The following is a 22,024-nucleotide window of genomic DNA, read 5'->3' on the forward strand; positions in this document are numbered from 1 at the left end:
GCCGTGGGGACTTCACCTTCTCTCAAACGATCTTATCGAATATTTGCGAAGTTTTCCTTTTTTTAATGCGGTGCTAAATTATTAATAGCTGCGTCATCTGCAAAGTGTCTGAGGCCGTGCTACGGCTGGTACTCACGGTAGACGTCGAGGTGGACCCTCTTGACGAGCGGCCGCATGAGGCTGGAGGAGGCGGCGCGGCACTCGACGTGGCTGTTCCACAGCGAGCGCGGAACGCTCGACACGAACCACCGGTTGACGGTCACCGCGTCCGTCACCAGGTCGATGGAGGCGTCGCGCAGGAGCCCGCCCTGCCACCACGTCACCTCTGGTCTGGGCCGGCCTGCGCACACCAGCGGCTTTCGTCAGTTAATGCGAAGGAAGTGAAAAATGCTACAAGGAAAGGTAAACACGAAAAGCCAAGTTTGCCATTCTGTATCGACAGAAATGTTTTGAACTGTGAGAGAAACGTGTGCTGTAGTCCACTGCCGCGCCAATTAAACACTTGTTGTACATCGAAACGCCAAACAAGCTGGTATAGACATATGTACCCAAATACAAAAGTATGCAAACAGGCAACTGCGTCCGGAAACACCTGTGTCTGGCACAGTTGTTAGATCGATTACCGCTGTTACAACAGTAGGTTATCAAGATTTAAGTGAGTCTGAACGTGGCGTTATAGTCGGTGCACGGGTGATGGGACACAGCATCTCCGAGGTAGCGATGAAGTCGAGATTTTCCCTCAGGATAATTTCACGAGTGTACCGTGAATATCAGGAATCCGGCAAAACATAAAATTTCCGACACTGCTGTGGCCGGAAAATGATCCTACAAGAACGGGACCAACGACGACTGAAGAGAATCGTTCAACAGTTACAGGAGTGGAACCCTTCGGTAGATTGCTTCAGATTTCAGTGCTGGGCCATCAACAAGTCTCAGCGAGCGAGCCATTCACCGATATACCATCGACCTGGGCTTTCGGAGCCGAAGGCTCTCTCGTATATCCTTGATGACTGCACGACACAAAGCTTTACTCCTCGCCTGGGCCTGTCAGCACCGACACCACTGTTGATGACTGTAAACATGTTCCCTGGTCGGACGAGCCTCGTGTCAAATTGTATGGAGCGGATGGACGGGTAGAGATTTGGAGACAACCTCACGAATTCATGGACCATTCATGTCAACAGGGGACTACGCAAACTTACTAGAGACTCTTTAATGATGTGGAGCGTGTGCAGTTAAGTGATATGAAACCCTTAATACGTAGACACGACTTTGACTGGTGATTCGTACGTAAGCATTCTGTCTGATCACTTGCATCAATTCATGTCTATTGTACATTCCGACGGACTTCGGCAAATCCAGCAGGACAATGCGGCACCAAACACTCCAGAATTGCTACAGAGTGACTCCAGGAACACTCTCTTCAGTTTAAACACATCCGCTGACCAAACTCCCCAGGCTTTGAACATTATTGAGCATATCTGGGATGCCTGATCAGAAGATAACTCCAGCCCCTCGTAATCTTACTGTTTTATAGGGCAGCCATGCAGGATTCATGGTGCCAGTTCCCTCCAGCACTATTTCAGACATTAGTCGAGTCCATGCCACGTCGTGCTGCGGAACTTCTGTTTGCTCGCGGTGGCTCTGCACGAAATTAGGCTGGTGTACTAGTTTCTTTGGCCCTTCAGTGTATATGCCATATAGTCCTCCAAGACAGACACAGGGTCACAAAAAGTTTTAGTGTAAATCTTCTATCCACCAAAAAATTTGGTTTTCAGATTTTCCAGTACAACATTAAATATTCTGTATACATGCTAGCATTCTTAGTATGTAAACCTTTCGTTTACTGCATATACAGGGTCCTTCACAATGTTTTGACTATTTAAGATCTGAATAACACACAAAATATAGCGAAACGAATTTTACGAAATAGTACATCGGGCAAATGACGAACACTCATGGCTACACAACACTCGAAACGTTTGCCTAGTTTCTGAACCCTTCTTCCGTAACTGCTGCAGGAATTCTGGAATTTCATCGCGAATTCGATCTTTTATCTGTTCCTAGCTTCTCGGCCAGTCGCAGGACACTCTTTCCTTTAAATAACCCTGGCACGTTTAAATCAGGCACACGAAATGGCCTTTCGACAGAAGAGCGTTTGCAAAATTACCAAACGTCTCATGGAGAACTTGCATGGTAATTTTGAATGGGTGGCATGTGGTAAACTGTTGTTGGCACCAGTTTTTCGTAGCGAAAGACGAGGGCTTGCCTGCAGACTGCTACGCACACTTTCGACGTTCTCGGGAGTTCGAAAGGTTTTTCGAGGGCTGGCTGACTTTCGATACGATTCGATCTGATGACTTAACAAAAATTCAGGGATCATGGAGAACCATAAATGTATCAGAATGAGGTAGCGGCCATGTACCGAAATGGCCAAGCCGAAAGTTATATGCTTCTGACAGTGGACATCTTCTACAGCAAGCAATTTGCTTTCCATCTTGCGTGAGAAGGTAGTGTGGAGACGAACAAAGCATCCATTAAACATGAGCACTAAAGTGCATATGTCAAGAGCTATGAGCACTTGTTTATCTTTGCTACTGTGAAACACATCCTCTACTGAAATAGTGCTCATAACTTAACAGGCATGCATTTTAGAATCTATGTTTTTCCGAAAATTTATTCTTCTTTTGGTCCTTACTACCTCCTTTCTAAATATAGGAAGGAAAGGGCTTCCAGTGGAAGAACTTCGTTGTCAGAGATATCACAACAATTTTAGACTTGGTCGTTTCCAGACAGGGGCTCCCTTCCCTCAAATTTATTCATTTACTCTTCTCCATCATCCTTGAAACCTTGTCAAATCAACAAGGAATCATCCTAAATACCGTGCGTAGCCTAAACAGCCTGAAAAGCTTATAAGGGTATTGCAGGGAAGATTGTGCTGGGAAATAATTGCTAAATAAAATGTTCGTTACGTTGCGCCGTTTCCGTATTACTTAGTATTGTAGTTAGCCAATCAGGAAGTTGCGCACACAAAATCAAGCCACCCGCCAGATACAGTTGGTGTCAGTTGTTCCCATAGAGTAGATGACAGGACAAGAATTGCTATGCTTTTGGCTCGGGTTGCATCTTTACTATCGCATCACGTACAATTTTTCTATCGCTCGCTTGTTCAGTCTAAGGAAAGCAACGAAAAACACATTTACCGACACCCTCCCCGTTGGGTAGCTTGAATTTGCGCTCTCATCGGCCTGACTGACTAATTTCTTTCCTAATTAAGTCGGAAATGACGCGACTTCTGGTGTTTTAACAGTTTTCCGTAGCACAACCTTCTCTGCGAGACCCCACATGTTTTTCAGCCTGTCAGACCGTTTCTGACCATTACAAACCAACCTATAGAGGAAGTATCAATGAAGGAATGGTACGGATAGCCTTACAACTTATATTCTATGGTCTGCAAGGCTACAGAGCATTTAATGAATCTATTCTAAAACATATTTCCTCACCTATCAAACAACTAAAGATTTATTCAAAGAGTTTCATACATTCAGTGACAGTACTATGAAAGGCAATCAAGCATAAATTCTTAGAATCCCGTGCAAAGAATTGATGCTAATACTGAAATTGCTGTAAAACATACTCAACTGTAGCTTGAAATATCACCTTCACATGTTACGATAGCTAAAAAATGGTTCAAATGGCTCTGAGCACTATGGGACTCAACATCTGAGGTCATCAGTCCCCTAGAACTTAGAACTACTTAAACCTAAGTAACCCCTAGAACTTAGAACTACTTAAACCTAAGTAACCTAAGGACATCACACACATCCATGCCCGAGGCAGGATTCGAATCTGCGACCGTAGCGGTCACGCGGTTCGAAAGTGAAGCGCCTAGAACCGCACGGCCATACCGGCCGGCTTACGATAACTAATCTAAGGATAATTACCGAGCTCCTTGGTGAAGTTCGACATGTAATGCAGTTAACGCTACACTGCAACAAGATAACTAATTAGCGCATTTAGCGCACCTCTTATATATTCAACAAATATTTGGAGTATGTTGTGATATTTTAATTCACTTATCATATGGAAGAATATTGTAAAACTAAATTATTTTATTGTTAGTCTTGTTCATGCGAATTATTCGATGGTCCTTGTAGTGTCAGTATTACGTAAAGGTCTCTGAGTTCTGTGTCAAAAGTTGTTTCCCGAAGTCACATGACTCTATGGCAGTTATGTATGAAAAGTAACTGTTCCGTCTTTCGCGTATTTTCATTTAAATGCATACTATTACTGACCAGTGTTGTTGCTAAGAAAGTGTAAGACATTAAAGTATTGCCTCTAGTGCAAAATGCGGACAATCAGCGTTATAACGAAGTCACAAGACAGTTCAGGTTTTATGTTGGCGACATGCCCAAAACACTACGCCTATCCGATAGACATTTCTGCGCTGTGGGTGCTGCCTACAGTAAGAGGATGCGGCAAACACGTAAATGGGAAAGGAGAATGTAATTTACACCGTATTTATTCTGATATTACAAATGTGGAAAACGATGGTTTTGCTTATAGAGAGGGTGATTAATTTACTTTGATATTCATATCGTAGAACCACGTGTAGTGATGTTTAAAAGAGCTATGTTGAAGAAATCATTGAGCCTGTGAAACAAGAGAAAGCAGTTTCATACTACGAGAGTGAACATGACTTCAGTAATCATATTACGTGATAATCAATGTGAATGTCAGTAACGCTGTTTCATGTATAGTGTATCGACTCTAAAACTGATACCAGAACCGAAACAGCGAGCACCAAATATAATGAGAGACCGTATATCATAATTTGGACAAACATTCTGTGCTAGTATTTCAAAAATGCCGTAAAAGATTCCTAGGGTCAACATGTTGGTGAAGGTGTTAAACATTTTTAATGCAGTTAAAAAGAAGTAATTGTTAAATCACTTCGTGTACCTCATATAACGCCACCTATTTCACCATCAGATGTCTGAGGAAAGCTATTACAGACAAACCTTTTCGTTGCTCTAAGAACGTAAAAAAAGAAACTAGATGTTATAACACTATATTCGAGATTATATAAGTAGTAAGTCACTAAACTGAAGATACTCGCTCCAAAGGACGCCGCCTTTCAAGACATCAGGGGTAGGACAACTTCTTTTTCACACGGAACGAATAAAATGCTAATAGATAGATAGGTAACCCAAGTGGGGGCTGTTTAATGGATTGATTGTGTTGGCATATTTTTAGTGCTCCAACATTTATTTCTCCAAAAAAACATACATTAATTATGCAAAACGAGTTATTAATTGAATACCGTAAACAACTGGCAGGTGGTTTAAGACTACTCTGGAGAAGGATCCTGGGTGGCAGAGACAGTTTAACTAGTGGAGTGAGTCAAGTACTTTGGCCCTAAAAATGTGGATAACGACATCTGAATTGATCTGACACTGAGCAGACTTGGATCAAAGTTTCTCTACATAGGTGCAGCTGAGTGCAAGAGCCCATTGAGATCTGTACACGCTGACAATGCCGTAGCAGCAGTACATTAGCCTGTTCGCTTTGCGCAGGGATGTAACTTGCGGCTGGCGAGATGTGTGCGGCGGGGGTGAGACTTGGAGGCGGCACCTGTGAAATGATCGCGGCCACGAAGGAAATCCAAAATTCTTAAGGTCTATCAATCAGGCTGACGGATCGCCATTTACTCTGTACCAGAGCCCTGAAATCATTGTACATTTCAGTGAGTGACACACCCGTTCGCTGGTCATACCAAGGACCAACTCGGCTCACACATACAGCGCACGAGGATACCATACGTCAAGACTGGTAAACCGAAAACGAATAAGTGTGCCCCACCTGAGTGCTTCGCTAAGTGCACAAATGACACTGCTTCCTGCCTGTCTTGAGACAAAACTCAGGGCTCTAGAGGCGCTAAATCTCCCCTCTCACACCACAGCACGAACTCAGAGCAAAGAGGTAAGAAATCTTCTTCTCCAAAAAGAAAAGAAACAGCCAATTACTGGCTTCTTTAAGTTTTCACAGAGGGGGAAGAGACGATTTTCTCCAAATTCATATCATCTCCCATGTCAACAAGTGAACAGATACAGTTTCAAAGATCTTTATCTAAATCGCCTGTGCCTTGGAGATTGTTAGTCCTAGCTATGAGATGTAATAGAGATTCTATTTCTAAGCGTTTCTGAGATGCTGGAGTTTCTTATACAACTGAGGCAGCAGGTGGAAGTGGGTCACGGTGAAACGTCCCCTTAGAAAAATTGTACAAGACTGTGCTTAAGCTCACACACAATATTTTTTAGCCCAACGCAATCTGACTCTCAATAATCCCTACAAAAGAATGGCCCTATACCTTTCACAAATCACTTACCTCACAAAAATCTTCGTTCCTCGAACTACTGCAATACAGCGAGCGCCACTACTGCCAGCTAAATAAAAGATTCAAACTACTGATGTCACTAACTACTGATAGGCACACTTAGCAAATGAAAGATTTTAATAGAGAACAAACAATGTATTTACCTCAATAGTGTTTGAACGTCATAATGTATATAGCAGTTCATGATATCCAGTCTTACAAATTTCAAAACTCCGCCATCTCTCTCCCCACATCCAGCACTGCTGGCGGCTCACCTCCAACTGTGCAATGCTACGTACTGTTAACATCCAGCTGCCCAACACTACAATGGCAGACAACAATGCAAACTAGCCACAGACTGCACACAGCACAGCCAGTGATTTTCATACAGAGCGCTACGTGGCGTCACCATTAAGAAAACCTAAACAGCTTACTTACAACAGGCCTATTTGCAGTATCAGCGAACATGAAAACTTCTGAATTTTTATTACATGTGGCTCTGCACACAATGCCCAGTTTATGACTCCACTGTATAGACGTGCTCCTTCAGACTATAGCCCCAGCCCAATGCTTCCGTTGGTACCGTGGCAGGTAGAATGACGTTGTTCTGCTGGAGATCTGCCTCAATGAGGGGCTGCCTTGTCTGACCTGTATGGCGGTGGGCGTGTCCTGCAAGATTCACTAAGGGATGACTTCACCGCTAAATGCTTTCAACTCCCAACAATCCTTTTTTATGAGCTAAGAACCATAAAAATACCTCATGCTTTTAGTGTGCTACCAATGCTCCATCAACATCTGCTCAGGTCGTTAACTTTCTAGAGTCTAACTGAAGGTGCATCAAGTTGTAACAAAAACTTTAATAATTTTCCATTTGCAAAAAAAGGTAAGAGAGCAATTTATCATCTCTGAAATTGCTCTAAGCACTAGGGGGCTTACCATCTGAGGTCATCGGTCCCCTAGACTTAGAACTACTTAAACCTAACTAACCTAAGGACATCACACACATCCATGCCTGATGCAGGATTCGAACCAGCGTCCATAGCAGCAGCGTGGTTCAAGACTGAAGCGCCTAGAACAGCTCGGCCATATCTCTCAGGATTACCAAAAATATCATAAGTAATATAACCAATTTGTTGTGTATGTAATTTCGAAACATATCAAAATGTCGTTGTAACACTGTGTTAAAACAAAAATAAAAAGAAAGACTTCTCTCTTCATTCAAAAATTTTACTTAAATGACGATTTACAGGCAATATAATAAGTGCAGTTCAAAGATCAGATAAAAAAGAGAGATAAGGTTATTGAAGGAAATGTAAAATAGCAACCTGCTCACTTTTGGAATTTCTGAATACATATTTTGTTGCAACTTGCTACTTTCTGTAGTCCGTCAACGTCCCCCACTCTCTTCCACAACACACGAGGATTTACGAAATTCTCAGAAAAGTTCATTCATTTGAAGTTCTCTGTTAACTAAGGCACTGGACATGAGAGTTCTTTCTCCTAACTCGTAGTTCTTCACCATATTCAATATGCTTTCAGCAAATGTGTTACTGGTAGGAACTGGGAATATTTATGATAGAAGGCTAAGCAATTTGAAACGAGAAATGTCAACTGGGGTCTGCTGCTTAAAGAAATCTACACAAATGTGGTATTCTGCTTTACTTTTATGAATTCCAGAATGTGAATTCCGAAAATTACAGAATTCATTGAATAACTGATCTTCATGCAGTCGAGATTTAGTTCGTCAGTAACTTTTATAACATACTTTCATAGCAGATGAAAACTTTCTTGCTTTTAAGTGTAAAACGTGTAAGTAGATTGAACACATAGTTATCAGAGAAGTCGTAGTTTTGCGGCAAATAATCTGTGCAGTGTGACAAGATTTCGCTTATTTTCGAAACTCAACCTCTGTGATTCTAACATTTCTTCCAGGATTTCATGAAATAAGTTACCAAAAAATTTATATTGTTTCCTGCTCCCCAGGTTGCTCTTAAAGTTCCTTATTATTCTATCCAAGTCAGCAGAAGTAAATTAGCTGTTTTTCTGTTTTCTATTAGCAGTTACAGACAGGGAAAAAATATGAGGAAAACGAATATAACATTCAGGAAGCGAATGTTCAGTTTCTTCAACTCCACGCTTGCCATTTGATATCACAAACTGCCAGATCAGTCTTGAATATTGTTCCTCGTCCTCTCAAATAAAGTATGACTTGATGGCACGCTAGCAGCATTCGAATCTGTCAATTGCAAGAAGTAGCGAGAATAATCTTGCACAGACATTTGGTAACATTTACCTCAATTCTTTATCTACAAATGCTGAAAATCCTCTCGGTGAATGAATACTTAATATTTGATGGTGAGAGACCAAATTCAATGTAGCTTTTGAAGACTAATACCTCTAAATTATTAGGAACTGTTTTAAAACAACAGTTAATTATCTGTCAAATTAATGGTTTTTCGTTATTCAGTAAGACAAAAACCAAATTTTTTTGCTGTAGTTGATTCGATCACTGTCAGCACTGTATGCATTTACCTGATTCAGATGGAAGCCCTTTAGATTTTGTAATGTGAATTATTCCATGGACGATCCCTTTGTGGGTTTCTTTGGAGTATCCATAAAAATACAACAATCTCTGGCAAATCCCATTGTTAACATCAAAGTACTGTCCGCCTCAACAGAGTGCTTTCTGCCACCCCCATCGCAGCTGCATCGTCCATACTGAGAGTAGGATTTAAGTGATCGTAAATTTGATACCAAAACACACTGTGATGCAGAGTTTAATTTCTTACCACATGTGTACCTTACGTAATAAACTTTTCCAGTGAAGAACAATTAATGTTAAAGATAGGTTCGATATATAATACGAATATAATGGTAGATCGTAGAGCAATTTTAGACATTATTACTCATATGAAACTTGCAGTTGATGGATTAAAAGTTTCTAAATTTGAATAATATTGGATTGCAGTCGAAGCGAATAACATTATCATCAAGGAGTCTAACAGATCAGAAATAAATTAGAAGACAGATAGGATGATAGACAATGCTATGATGCAGAGGCTGTGGAAAGTGGAGACGAATATCAGGGAGGCAGACATAAGTAGGTCGGTTGTCGTTATATCGACAACTACATTAACACAACACGTAAATTTATTTTCAACGAATGTACCATATCGAGCTATGATGCAGAGGCTGTGGAAAGTGGAGACGAATATCAGGGAGGCAGACATAAGTAGGTCGGTTGTCGTTATATCGACCACTACATTAACACAACACGTAAATTTATTTTCAACGAAAGTACTATATCGAGCGTTGATACAGAATTAACTACTAAGACATCCAAAAAATGGAATGATAAGCATAAGGTATGTAATGAAATGACTACCCCCTACACAGAAATAACAACTCAGAGACATGAATCTATTGGACTCAACTTTAAGGTTCATAATGAACAACTTCCTGTGACGATGTGGTTGACAGTTCTGTTGGACCTTTTAGTAAAATCCGCCGTAAAAGCCTATTTACCTGTTTAATTATCAATATTCTGTTACGAAGAGTAGCGAGCTGGTTACAAAAATTCATCACATTCCTATAGCGAATACTAAGAAATTTGGATTCGTCGATATTCGTAATATTTACATGAATATAAAGATTGACAATATTATGATTATTGAACAAAACTTTCTCGATCAGAAAATATTATGACAACTTCATTTACATTTGTTTCTTGATTTCCTTTCCTTAATTCTAAGTTACAGTTTCATTAAATACAATAACGAAGGATATTTTCAGAAGGGCTGTCTCACGTATTGTGGCTGACGTCTTTATTAACCATCTTGAGTTCTTACTCGAGAATGCCAGCTTAGTGAGATAAATTGTGTATTACCTCAGGTATGTGGAACAGACCCTTTCGATAGTTCATGGTAATGATGAGAAAGTGGAGAATTTTTTGTAAATAAATTTAACGCATCACAAGAATAAAATTAAATTTACGCATGATACTAGAATAGATGGATCCTTTAATTTCCTTGACACAAACATCAAGAAAGTAGATGGTAAACAAAATTTTGGCATATTTCGTAAAAATCTTACACGAATTATTTAGTACATTAAGAGTTAAATCAATCGCCCCAGCAGAAAAATGCGTTCTTTCATTTTTCTTTTATCACATAGTTTTTGCTTTTCACAGGTTGTTAAAATTATCCATTTCTTAAAAACAATACGTTCTAGAATGTGACACAGTTTCAGAAACGAGTACCTGCCCTTCTAGTAACGTACTTAATATTTACAAAAATACTGTTAAGAAGTGCTACAGTAACGCAGAACGACAAAAGGATTAATATCGGGGGAATAAAAATTGTAACAATAGGTACATTTAACTGTCGTACTGGCACAAGAAATATGTCAAGTTTAGGGAAGCATAAAGTTATTTCTTTCTCAACTAATAACGTAAGGTTGATTTTAGCAAATAGTGTAGATAACAAAATATCCTTCAGTATCTGTCGTATACAAAATAATGCGTCCAGAATTCGACGCATGTTACATTCGGAAGACCGGACGCAGTATCCCAGTCCGTCACAGTGAACTTGCAGCCTGCTCAAGAGCGGACATGTAATACTATTCTGCTTGTCAAACATTAAGTTGTAGCATCGTGCAGATAAGGGATGGTTTATAGTTCTATTGGAGAAGACTGAGATTTTTCACGATCGGAGAACCTCTGATGCCCATTTACTCAACGAGCAGATCCCGGTGAAAAATAACCATTTCCATGAGTTTTTCGAGTAACATCTTTAAGGAAAACGAGGTAACTAGCCCAAGTTCACTAAATTCTGTACCCAGGTTACTTGTTTGTTTGGCCGATTAGGGAGTCAATATTCTATTACGGTTTTATTATTTACTTTGGTACTGTTTTCGCCCTCTTAAGGACTGCTGTATCCCAGTATGCAATACATTTAACAATAACTGAAATGGTCACAACGTTGGTTTATAGCACACAGCTAGATCTGTCCTATTGCTTAACGTATTACCGAGTTTCTGTTATCGTCACGATATGGCTCAGATCGTTTGTGTATATCGTCTCCACGAGTTTTTCAGTTTTCTAAGCTGGATCGTTTTAGACACGTTGTTTTAACTTCCTATACTACTTTTATAATTTTATTTGCTCCTGGGGTCCTAACGCGAAAAAATTAAACCAAGCGATTTAGCTTACTTCTCAGCTGGCTTCGTGACTTACTTAGCATCCCATGTAATTTGTTGAAATAATCAGCAACCATTCCTTTACACTTTAATTATTTTTGTTTATATTTGAACATTCTAATTTTCTATGTTGCATGGGACTTTAATAGAATGTCTCCTATTAGTTTGTAGTGTCCCCTGGTACATTCTGATATATTAGCGGGCTATACTTGTCGCTCCACACACGTGATTTGTTTTCTGTGGTTTAACTATTACTTGTGGTCTTATTGGTCTGTACATTAAAAAAATTAAAATTAATGGCTTCACTATCCCTTAGCACCACACCGATGCCTCAATAGAAGGCATCACACGTCTCAGATGTCACATTTCTTCCTTTTTCAACTATGTAAGCAATGGCTTCAGCTCATGTTAGACTCTTGTATGCTCTATGTAAGGGATGTCCAACCTTTCCGCATACCTGTACCACACTGGAAAAAAACAAGTATCTTTGGGCCACACACAACAGAACACCACTGAGCAAAAAGGAAAGAGTTGGGTGGGCAGGGTGGTTTTCATATGTATATAGTTAGCACATTTAGGCAATTCATAATTTGTGAATTTATGGTTCTTTATTCGAAAAAGGCAAGATGGAATTGATTTAATATTTTATTTATGAAATTTCATTAATGATTTTATGTATTAGTAAATGTAAATCATATATATTAATGTGACATTTGACTTTGAATTTGGATAACTAATGTATCAATATGAAGTTCGATCGAAGTGACTGCAAACCTCAGAATGTTCTCAAGTTGTTTACCTAAGACTTTGGTTTTATTTCAGTTATATGTCTAATTTACTCTTGAAAATAGCTTCCCACAAATGTACGTGCTTCCAAATGAAGACGAGCTATATAACGCCTGACTGCACAGCAAGGGACGTTAGTCTTGGCATGTGTGACTTCTGGAAGTCCAACAGAGATTCTGTTAGTTCGCGCCGTTTGACAAAAGATGACTACTGACAGCTACCAACAAGTATGGAAAACAGGTGCTAAATTGTTGCGGCAGACCGTAAAATAAAACCACGTTATAAAGAGCGTTCTCTACTATGTGTGGGGTGCGAGGGGAACGTGCTTGATGACCGCTGCGATGTGGCGAAGGGCAAGGTAAGCAACTTTTACCGTTGCATGCAGTACTAACACATTTTGATTTGTACAGATAATTTGCTATAGTAGTAACTGGACATGATAGTAAAAAGATTTCGTGGAAGCCCAGTATAGGGATGTTCATGTTCAAATCTGGTTTTTACTTGTAGCTACGGATATGAAATCAAATTAAACGTGCTATACCATAATTACGGTACTGTTAGAAAGCTAAGGCTGGCGGTAATTGCAATCCACATGTAGAGCTCTAACTTACACTCCTCATAGTGATCGGAACTACGGTGAAAGAGGTTCTTTATCACAACTAGAGAAATAACACACAGTCTGCTTGTATTTTCATAAGATAATTGAATTATACGTCTCCAAATCTCTAGTCTCGCAGATACAACTGAAGTAGCTATAAGATAACAGAACAGTGCGTCTTGCGGACTGGTTGGTATAAGAACGGGACTGTGGGGGTTAAATTATAGAACAGACGGCAGTGTTAAGAACGGCATGAATCAATGAGAGAATAGCTTCGTGTGCCGGATGTTTCACATAGAAAATATTCAGTTTATCATAACCTTAAATAAACGGACTTTTTTCTAACATTCGTGTGATACATGCTCACGTCTTGGGCCACTGTGACACTTGCTTTAGGCTGAATGAGGCGCTTTGGGTTGGACACCCCTTCTCTACATCAATCAATATGGTTTACTGGGTTTCGAAAAAGACGATCGTGTGAAACCCAGCTCGCGCTATTTTCCACGAGACTCAGAGGGCCTTAGACACGGGTTCACAGGTAGATGCCGTGTTTCTTGACTTCCGCAAGGCGTTTGACACAGTTCCCCACAGTCGTTTAATGAACAAAGTAAGAGCATACGGACTATCAGATCAATTGTGTGATTGGATTGAGGAGTTCCTAGATAACAGAACGCAGCACGTCATTCTCAATGGAGAGAAGTCTTCCGAAGTAAGAGTGATTTCAGGTGTGCCGCAGGGGAGTGTCATAGGACCGTTGCTATTCACAATATACATAAATGACCTGGTGGATGACATCGGAAGTTCACTGAGGCTTTTTGCAGATGATGCTGTGGTGTATCGAGAGGTTGCAACAATGGAAAATTGTACTGAAATGCAGGAGGATCTGCAGCGAATTGACGCATGGTGCACGGAATGGCAATTGAATCTCAATGTAGCGAAGTGTAATGTGATGCGAATACATAGAAAGATAGGTCCCTTATCATTTAGCTACAAAATAGCAGGTCAGCAACTGGAAGCAGTTAATTCCATAAATTATCTGGGAGTACGCATTAGGAGTGATTTAAAATGGAATGATCATATAAAGTTGATCGTCGGTAAAGCAGATGCCAGACTGAGATTCATTGGAAGAATCCTAAGGAAATGCAATCCGACAACAAAGGAAGTAGGTTACAGTACGCTTGTTCGCCCAATGCTTGAATACTGCTCAGCAGTGTGGGATCCGCACCAGGTAGGGTTGATAGAAGAGATAGAGAAGATCCAACGGAGAGCAGCGCGCTTCATTACAGGATCATTTAGTAATTGCGAAAGCGTTACGGAGATGATAGATAAACTCCAGTGGAAGACTCTGCAGGAGAGACGCTCAGTAGCTCGGTACGGGCTTTTGTTAAAGTTTCGAGAACATACCTTCACCGAAGAGTCAAGCAGTATATTGCTTCCTCCTACGTATATCTCGCGAAGAGACCATGAGGATAAAATCAGAGAGATTAGAGCCCACACAGAAGCATACCGACAATCCTTCTTTCCACGTACAATACGAGACTGGAATAGAAGGGAGAACCGATAGAGGTACTCAGGGTACCCTCCGCGACACACCCTCAGCTGGCTTGCGGAGTACGGATGTAAATGTAAATGTAAATGTGATACTCTGGACTAATGACCTGTTGTTACATGGTACGTAACTGTATGGTAATTACCTTTGCACTTACATAGGTTTCAAATTATCCTATACCTGTTGCAGATTCTGCTCCCATGTAATTTTTAGCACTAAGGATGACTATGAAATATTTGAAACGTAGATATATCGTAATGAAACGATGGTTTTCGCTATCTATGCTTCTCTTTTCACTGTGGTCTATATTCAACGATCGCTGAGCAGAACTGGATCATAATGATTCCACACTAATTAACATATTATATAGTAGTTCGTTTTTAGCATAAATTTATTCAGGATTTAATTTATCTGCAATTTGTTCGGCACTATCATTTGATCTAAGGATCAGTTTCTGCTTTATATGACAGTTTTCAACTAGTACTTATCTTCTTTTTGTTTTTTATAAACTTCCTATGACTTTACGTTCTTATTTACGTTCTCATGAATTTAAATAATTGTATTTTAGCATTAACACACTTTTACTAAGAAAAGTGTTGCTGTAAATAGCGTACGTTTCCCAGACACTTTGTTTCAACATCATGTGGTTACTTATTTACAAAATTTTCTAAACAATATTCTTAAAAATAACGCTTCATAACGCACGATGAACTAACGCCACGTAGCGTAATCAACTCACTCTTTCCAGATGCACGCTGTGCCTGGAGATCGATACTGTGTCACGAGGTGTAGAACGACGCTTCCATAATTTTTACGATTTTAAAGATTGTACGGGAAGAGTGGTGTCTTGCATTCACTGGACCACATTTCGCGTTCCGGCATGGTAATTACTTCTCATCTTTTTTTTCATTTTCCTCCTTCACTTTATGGACTATAAATTTCAAGAAAATGACCGGTTGCAGTTTCTGTTTCGTTTAACTCATTTGAAGGTTATCGGGTGTTACGTTTTTAACACATGACGGGAGCATATTTTTGCCTCCTTGCACTTGTTTCTCTAAATACTGGTCGCTGTACCTTCACACCTTGGAGTGGAGAATATTGTACGAGTACTCCTGTTCATCAACAAGTCCAAGCGAACTCATCTTTATTGGAATAATAACTTGATACAAACTTCCTGGCAGATTAAAACTGTGTGCCGGACCGAGTCTCGGTCATATCAGCGCGCACACCGCTGCACATTGAAAATCTTATTGTAATAACCTGATTGGTCATCAGGACTCCACGCACAATGTATTCCGTGCAGATATGGTTTCGATATGCAACCAGAGATGTGACTTCCATACCATACGAGAATAGGGTCTTCGCACCATATTAGAGGCTTACAACTGACTAGTGATATTTAAAATGAAACCTGTTTCTAACCTAAGGCATACAAACTGATAGAGTGAAATAAATGACTGTGATCGTAATGCAGTCCAGATAATAAGGGTTCTCCTTTCATGATATCAACTGAACGACCTCCAAATCACTAGCGGTGCAGTTCATATTTACCCCGTTCATCAGGAACAGGTCCATTGTGCTTCTCTGGGCCCCTTTTGTCAGTATCCAAAATCGTATAGAGCCGTACGTATTTTACATACAGGGGGTGAACATAATTGTAGGAACACCAAAACCGCAACACGTTACCGTGCCTAGTACGGGGCACGAAAATCGTTGGCATTCAAAACAATTTCTAGTCATCACTGAACGGATACATACAGGTAATGTAAGGTATAGAAGGAAATGTTTGCAAAATAGTGTTAAGTTAAGGCAATGATGATGGAGATGGACAGGGATCACGCACCAGAGTAGATAGCAAATGAACAATAATACTGAGATCAATTTACTGTAGTGGCCAGAAGAAATACGACAGTACTCTTCCTGCTTACAAAACAAATTATGGATGATGTGAGTTTTGTTACTGGAACTTGTTACTTGTTACTTGGAACTCAGCATCATCACTACGGGAACAAATATTCTACTATGAAATGGATCTCAAATGATTCAAATGGTTCTAAACCCTATGGGACTTAACATCTGAGGTCATCAGTCCCCTAGACTTAGAACTACTTAAATCTAACTAACCTAAGGAAATCAGTCACATCCATGCCCGAGGCAGGATTCTGACCTGCAACCGCAGCAGTCGCGCAGTTCCGGACTGAAGCGTCTAGAACCACTCGGCAACCACGGCCTACGGCATGGAACTGATCAGCCAAAATGGGCACATAATTCCTGGCAGTAAACCAACCTTGCAGAGTAACCACGCGACCCATCGAATACCATGATGTGGCTGCAAAGCTCATCACCGAAAGGCCACCATATTTCACTCCAGGGACGTTAACTCCCCCAAAAGTTGGAAATAGTGTGGGTCAAGATTCGTCCGATCAGATGAGTTTCTTCCATTGATGCACACTGAAGGTTTGAAGACTTTGGCACCACGTTTTTTCCGTTAGGGACATCTGCATCACTGATGAGTGTTACGGAAATCCGGCGCGCCCTGCAATTCCCACCTTATGGAGCTCCCTACGTGTTGTTTTGGTGCAGATGGTGTCCGTCATTGCGACATTCAGTTCCTTTATTAACACTACAGCTGTCGTCGTCTTATTTTTCATCAGAATTCTCTATAATGAAACTCTGTCACAATCACTCAACACGCACTTCCGTCCACGTTGTAACTTAGCAGATGACGGTTTTCCTATTTCCCTGTCTTCGCACAAACGTTCAGTGTGGTCCCTCTTGAAACACGAAACACTTCGGCTATCTTTGTTACCGAAGCACATATCATATGAGCACCAGCAAGCAGACCAGGACTGATGTCACTTACCTACGACACGATATACTCAGAACCTTACAGAACACTGTTCTGACTGCGGCTGACACTTGAAGCGTACTAAGGACACTGCACAGTTTCCGTCCATGGTCATATACAACAGCGCAGCCTGCCAGTTTGGCTAGCTTCTGCATTTACGCTGAAGTATTCATTCTTCCCGGAATTTCCACGTTGTTATCCAGTTCCTGTGTAACTCTACATACATACACCAAAATGCACTCCAAAGAGTTTGACAGTGCCAATATTAGCAACTTACTGTACTGTTTCATTTGGCCAAGATGTGTAAGAAAAATGAGTGGCTTTGTATGTCTGTGGCCCTCAGAACGAGCATTAATGCTACAGCGTAGGCTGTCGCGTTTGGAGTCCATATGATAAAATTCATCTTGTTGTGTGCTCCAATCATATGCGAAAAACTACGAACATTTCGGCTGCTGTGGAACCGCATTAATCATCCTGATGTAAGCTGCCTACAGTAGAAGTTTTAGCGCGTATGACGAGGTCAAAACATTCGGGAGGATATTATCGTAACAAACGACAAGTTAAAGCAGGAACAGTGTACATGTGTGCAGAATGCTTCCGCCGGCTATCCCTCTCCGGCCGGAGTCCGGACACAACCCCAGCAGCCAGCGGCTCTGTCCCTCTGAGGGTCGCTGCGGCCATCATCTGTGACGTGCGCACGTCATCCCGCAGTAGGCAATTGAAAACCGCGCTGCGTCATTTCCATTTTAAGTGCGCGCCTTTGAATTACAGGGACTCGTTTGAATTTAAATGGATGTCCGCGAAAGGTGGGCAGTAATCATTTATTCGAAAGGGGGAGGGGCGAGGGGTGTTTTCGTGCTGGGACGTAAAACATTTTTCCACAAGCTTATTGGAAATTCATTTAGCAGTTTTTGCGCACTATGCGATGTACTTCGGAACTAACGAGGGCAAAGGTTCAGTTGATCGGGTTCATTCCCTGCGATTTAATATTTTCCATCTCTAATTATTTCTGTGTTTAATAATAAACTGTGTTCCTCTCTCGATGCAAAAAATGTTGACGTCGAGAAACGTTTTGAAGCACACGATGTAGTGGACTACACAGAACTAGCTAACTCTTGATTCAATGAAATCATTCGTCAGGAGGGATTGAACTCAGATGCCGTTGCGATCTTATACGCTATTTGTGTATCTACATCAAAGATTCTCTGTAAGGAGGATGGCCACATATGTGAAAATTTCTTCATGTTTGATACACTGTTGGAGAAGCTGAAGAACGATGTTACACATTTTTATATCACCTGTTATTAGCTAAATTATAGCTTTTCATCTAGTTATTCAAGCTGCTTTGTTCTGGGAAAGTTCGGTAATTTTTTCTAGGCGTTCGTTGTATTCCACAGATTTGGCGAATAGTACCATACGTGCGTTTCATAGCCAGTTGCTTTCTTAGACAAACTGTGGAGCTAGGTGCTGCCTGTACGCTGACTCGTATTCGGAGGACAGCATTTCAAATCCTTGTCCGGTCTTCTCGATTCAAGATTCATGAGATTTCTCTTAAGTCGAATGATGGAGTGGTTAGTTTGATTGGGAAATGCCTATTTTCATCCCTATCCGAGATTTGGTTTCGTTTCTAACGACACCGTCGTTATCTATCGTAAAGTCCCCGTGGAACTGTATGACGGATCACTACTGACACTATTACGTATCAGTTGTCGAAAATCTGATTTATTTCCCACAAAATATTTCGCTATTTACATTATACCATGATCAAGCAATTGAACATGCCTTTAGGCAAAGTTAAAAGCGGTAAGTCAGCAGCAGACATGCATCGTCAAGCATTTAGAACTTCCTAGCACTTCTCCACATTGAGCACAACCCATCTTCAGCCTTAAACTGCTTGGTTATGGGATTACATACTCACTAAACATGTTGTTGTAATCAGATCACACATTTTCGACACCTGGCGCATAATAACCTTATTACTGCATTAACAATTGCATCCAGTGTCTTCCTTCCTCCGTCCGTCATGTGTTTCTTGCTTCAAAGGCAACAGAATCTCTTCACTTCATTTGGTTCGTAGTACCCAATTTTAATGTTAAGTTTATCGCTAATTCCATTTCTACACTCCTAACAAAATCTCTTCTCTTTATTTGGTTCGTAGTACCCAATTTTAATGTTAAGTTTATCGCTAATCCCATTTCTACACTCCTAACTACTTTTTTCTCTTATTGTTTTACTCTCAATCTATAGCGTACCTTTAATTATACCATTCCATTTAACATATTGTGTGTTTCGTCCTCCCTATCACTGAGGGTAGTAATTTCTTCAGCGAATCTTATTAATGATATCCTTTCATTCTGAATTTTAATCCCATTGCTTCTTCGTTGTATAGACTGAACTATGAAGGTGAAGGCTACATCGCAGTCTTACACCATTCCTAATCCGAGCAATTCGTTCTTTCGCATCCATTCTTAATTTTCATTATTGTTTTTCGTGCATATTGTACATAACCCAAATTCTCCATAGCGTTCACCTTTTTAACATAGAATTTCGAACATCTTGCTTCATTTTACATTACCCAGTATTTTTGAGTAGGGCGACAAGTCCTGTTAATATGTTCTGATTCTTATTACGTGTTATTTCCGTTATCAAGTGCCACTTCAGAACAGACTGGTGCCTTTACCTATTCTAAAGCGAATCTGATGATCAGGAAACGTGTCCCACTTTCTGATTCCGAATTCTCAACCATACGGAAAATGATGTATTTCTGAAATCATCCCGGCAACTGCGGATATGTTAGACTATAAGACTTAATTTTCCAATCCTGAGAAATCTGAAGTAGTAATCTGTTTCCCATGTTACAAACTGTTTTAGACCCAGAACGTAGGACATTTTCTAATCCAAAACTAGAGCTGCGAAGTTCAGTTACTGTTTCCTATTTCTTGTTGCCTTCTCATCTTGTTGACAAAAAAAGGTCACCTGTGCACCATATAGAAAATGGGTACCTTAATAAAAATGGAGACCGATCTGGTGTTTTGCCATTATGTTAAACCAGAATTATTTTTCAGACTAATTTGCGTATGAGAGTCGAAGTAAAGCAAATTAAATCGTAGCCCATGAAAGGAATTGCAAGAATATTTAAACTATTTATAACTTTGTTGAAGGGTATTTTTTCTAGTCAAAATTACGAGATGTCACTAGAGGCAATACATTGGCACAGCACGGTGCTATTTCAGTAAAGTGATTTAGTTGAATAGTAGAATGTTCACTTCTCACGGATTTCAAATGTGCCTGAGAATGACGGCTAAAAGAATATTACTGGAACAGGCCAACGCTATTCTCATCAACTTGTTGAAAGACTGAAAAAAATTGTTAACATATAAGTAGCAAGTTGTTTCAAGTAATAAAAATTCCGTGAAATAATTATGACAGAAGCCTGTAAAAACGAATAAATTCACGTATAGTACATAGGTGGTATATAACATTGCCCAAAACGTATATATGATAGACATTAAAGAGTACTGGAATGCAAAAGAGCGGGAACATTAGCGTCCATTTTACATAAAAAGCGGTCCTTTTGCTCTAGACATAGGAAAGTAGTAAACCTTCTTTGAACAGGTTCGCGATTTAAAGACGAGGAACTGAGGTGCTTTACATCCAAGATGCATCAGTTGAGTTTGCACACCTCATTGTGACCTGTGAGTTACGGAAGCACTGTGAAGTTTACAGGGTGTAGTAAGAAAGACACATTTAGGACCTTGTTGTCCACGGATGCCTTGAAAGGCGCCAGTCACATCGCACTTTTAGCAGTTTCTGATGTGCCACGGAGAGTATTTCAAATAACATCTGCAATCATTCCAAGGCATGAAATGTTCGTTGCTATCTACGAGCATCCCTGCACAAAGGGACTGTTTATTTCATTTACTTTTTGTCGGCATCACAGTGGTGTGGAGGTCACAGCAGCTTCAACAGTTACAGTTGCTGGATAAACTTCTTATCGGAGCCATCAGAGCAGTTAATATGCACGCCTGACATCCAGCAGCACAGAGACGGATCCATTTATTGAGGACTAACATACATCGAAATTGGATCATGAATGCAAGTGCTCTTCGCAGGTGAATCCCAGTTGAGTTTACAGAATGATTCTTGTTAAACATTCATGTGGGGTGGCAATGGAACACGATCCAATTTCGCGAATGTAATGGAAAGAGACCGGATTGATGATGGTGCTCCCCTGTAAATGTACTGGTAGGTATTATGAAGCTTTACAGCTTTGTTGATAGTCGGACGAACCGTGATGAGTAAATTTAATATTGCCAGATTAATCTCATAACATCTGATACAATATATTACCTAAAGTTATTATTAATCTTATTTATATGTTTTATGATACATTTACAGAAATCTGAGCCTCATCTTTGTCTGGAAAAAGCTGTGACGTTACTGAAACGCCTTAATATCAGCCATACCCTGGGGAGGAGTAATGTAACAAAACTGTCTTCTTCAAACGTCTCCTGGAAGAAATCAGTAGTAATTGTGACTGTAGTGATTATGTTTTAGTTGACATAAAGTAATGTTAGTACTCAAACGGACAAAGATGGAGTCCTTCAACAGTACGTACAATTTTCGAAGATGTTCAGCATAGACATTAACGCCAGGCCTCATCAAACTGGT

General features: G+C 40.3%; 1 protein-coding gene across 1 annotated transcript in view; it reads right to left on the reverse strand.

Annotated features, from left to right (window-relative positions):
• The window catches only part of LOC126267542 (hemicentin-2), a 1,749,994-nt gene that overhangs the window by 1,025,594 nt on the left and 702,376 nt on the right, over positions 1-22,024 (reverse strand). The window contains exon 5 of the mRNA XM_049972846.1: positions 137-340. Within this exon, the coding sequence (XP_049828803.1) occupies positions 137-340 (204 nt within the window). The remainder of the gene's footprint in view (positions 1-136; positions 341-22,024) is intronic.

Source organism: Schistocerca gregaria, chromosome 4 (genome assembly GCF_023897955.1).
Source record: "Schistocerca gregaria isolate iqSchGreg1 chromosome 4, iqSchGreg1.2, whole genome shotgun sequence".
In the NCBI taxonomy this organism is placed as follows: Eukaryota; Metazoa; Arthropoda; class Insecta; order Orthoptera; family Acrididae; genus Schistocerca; species Schistocerca gregaria.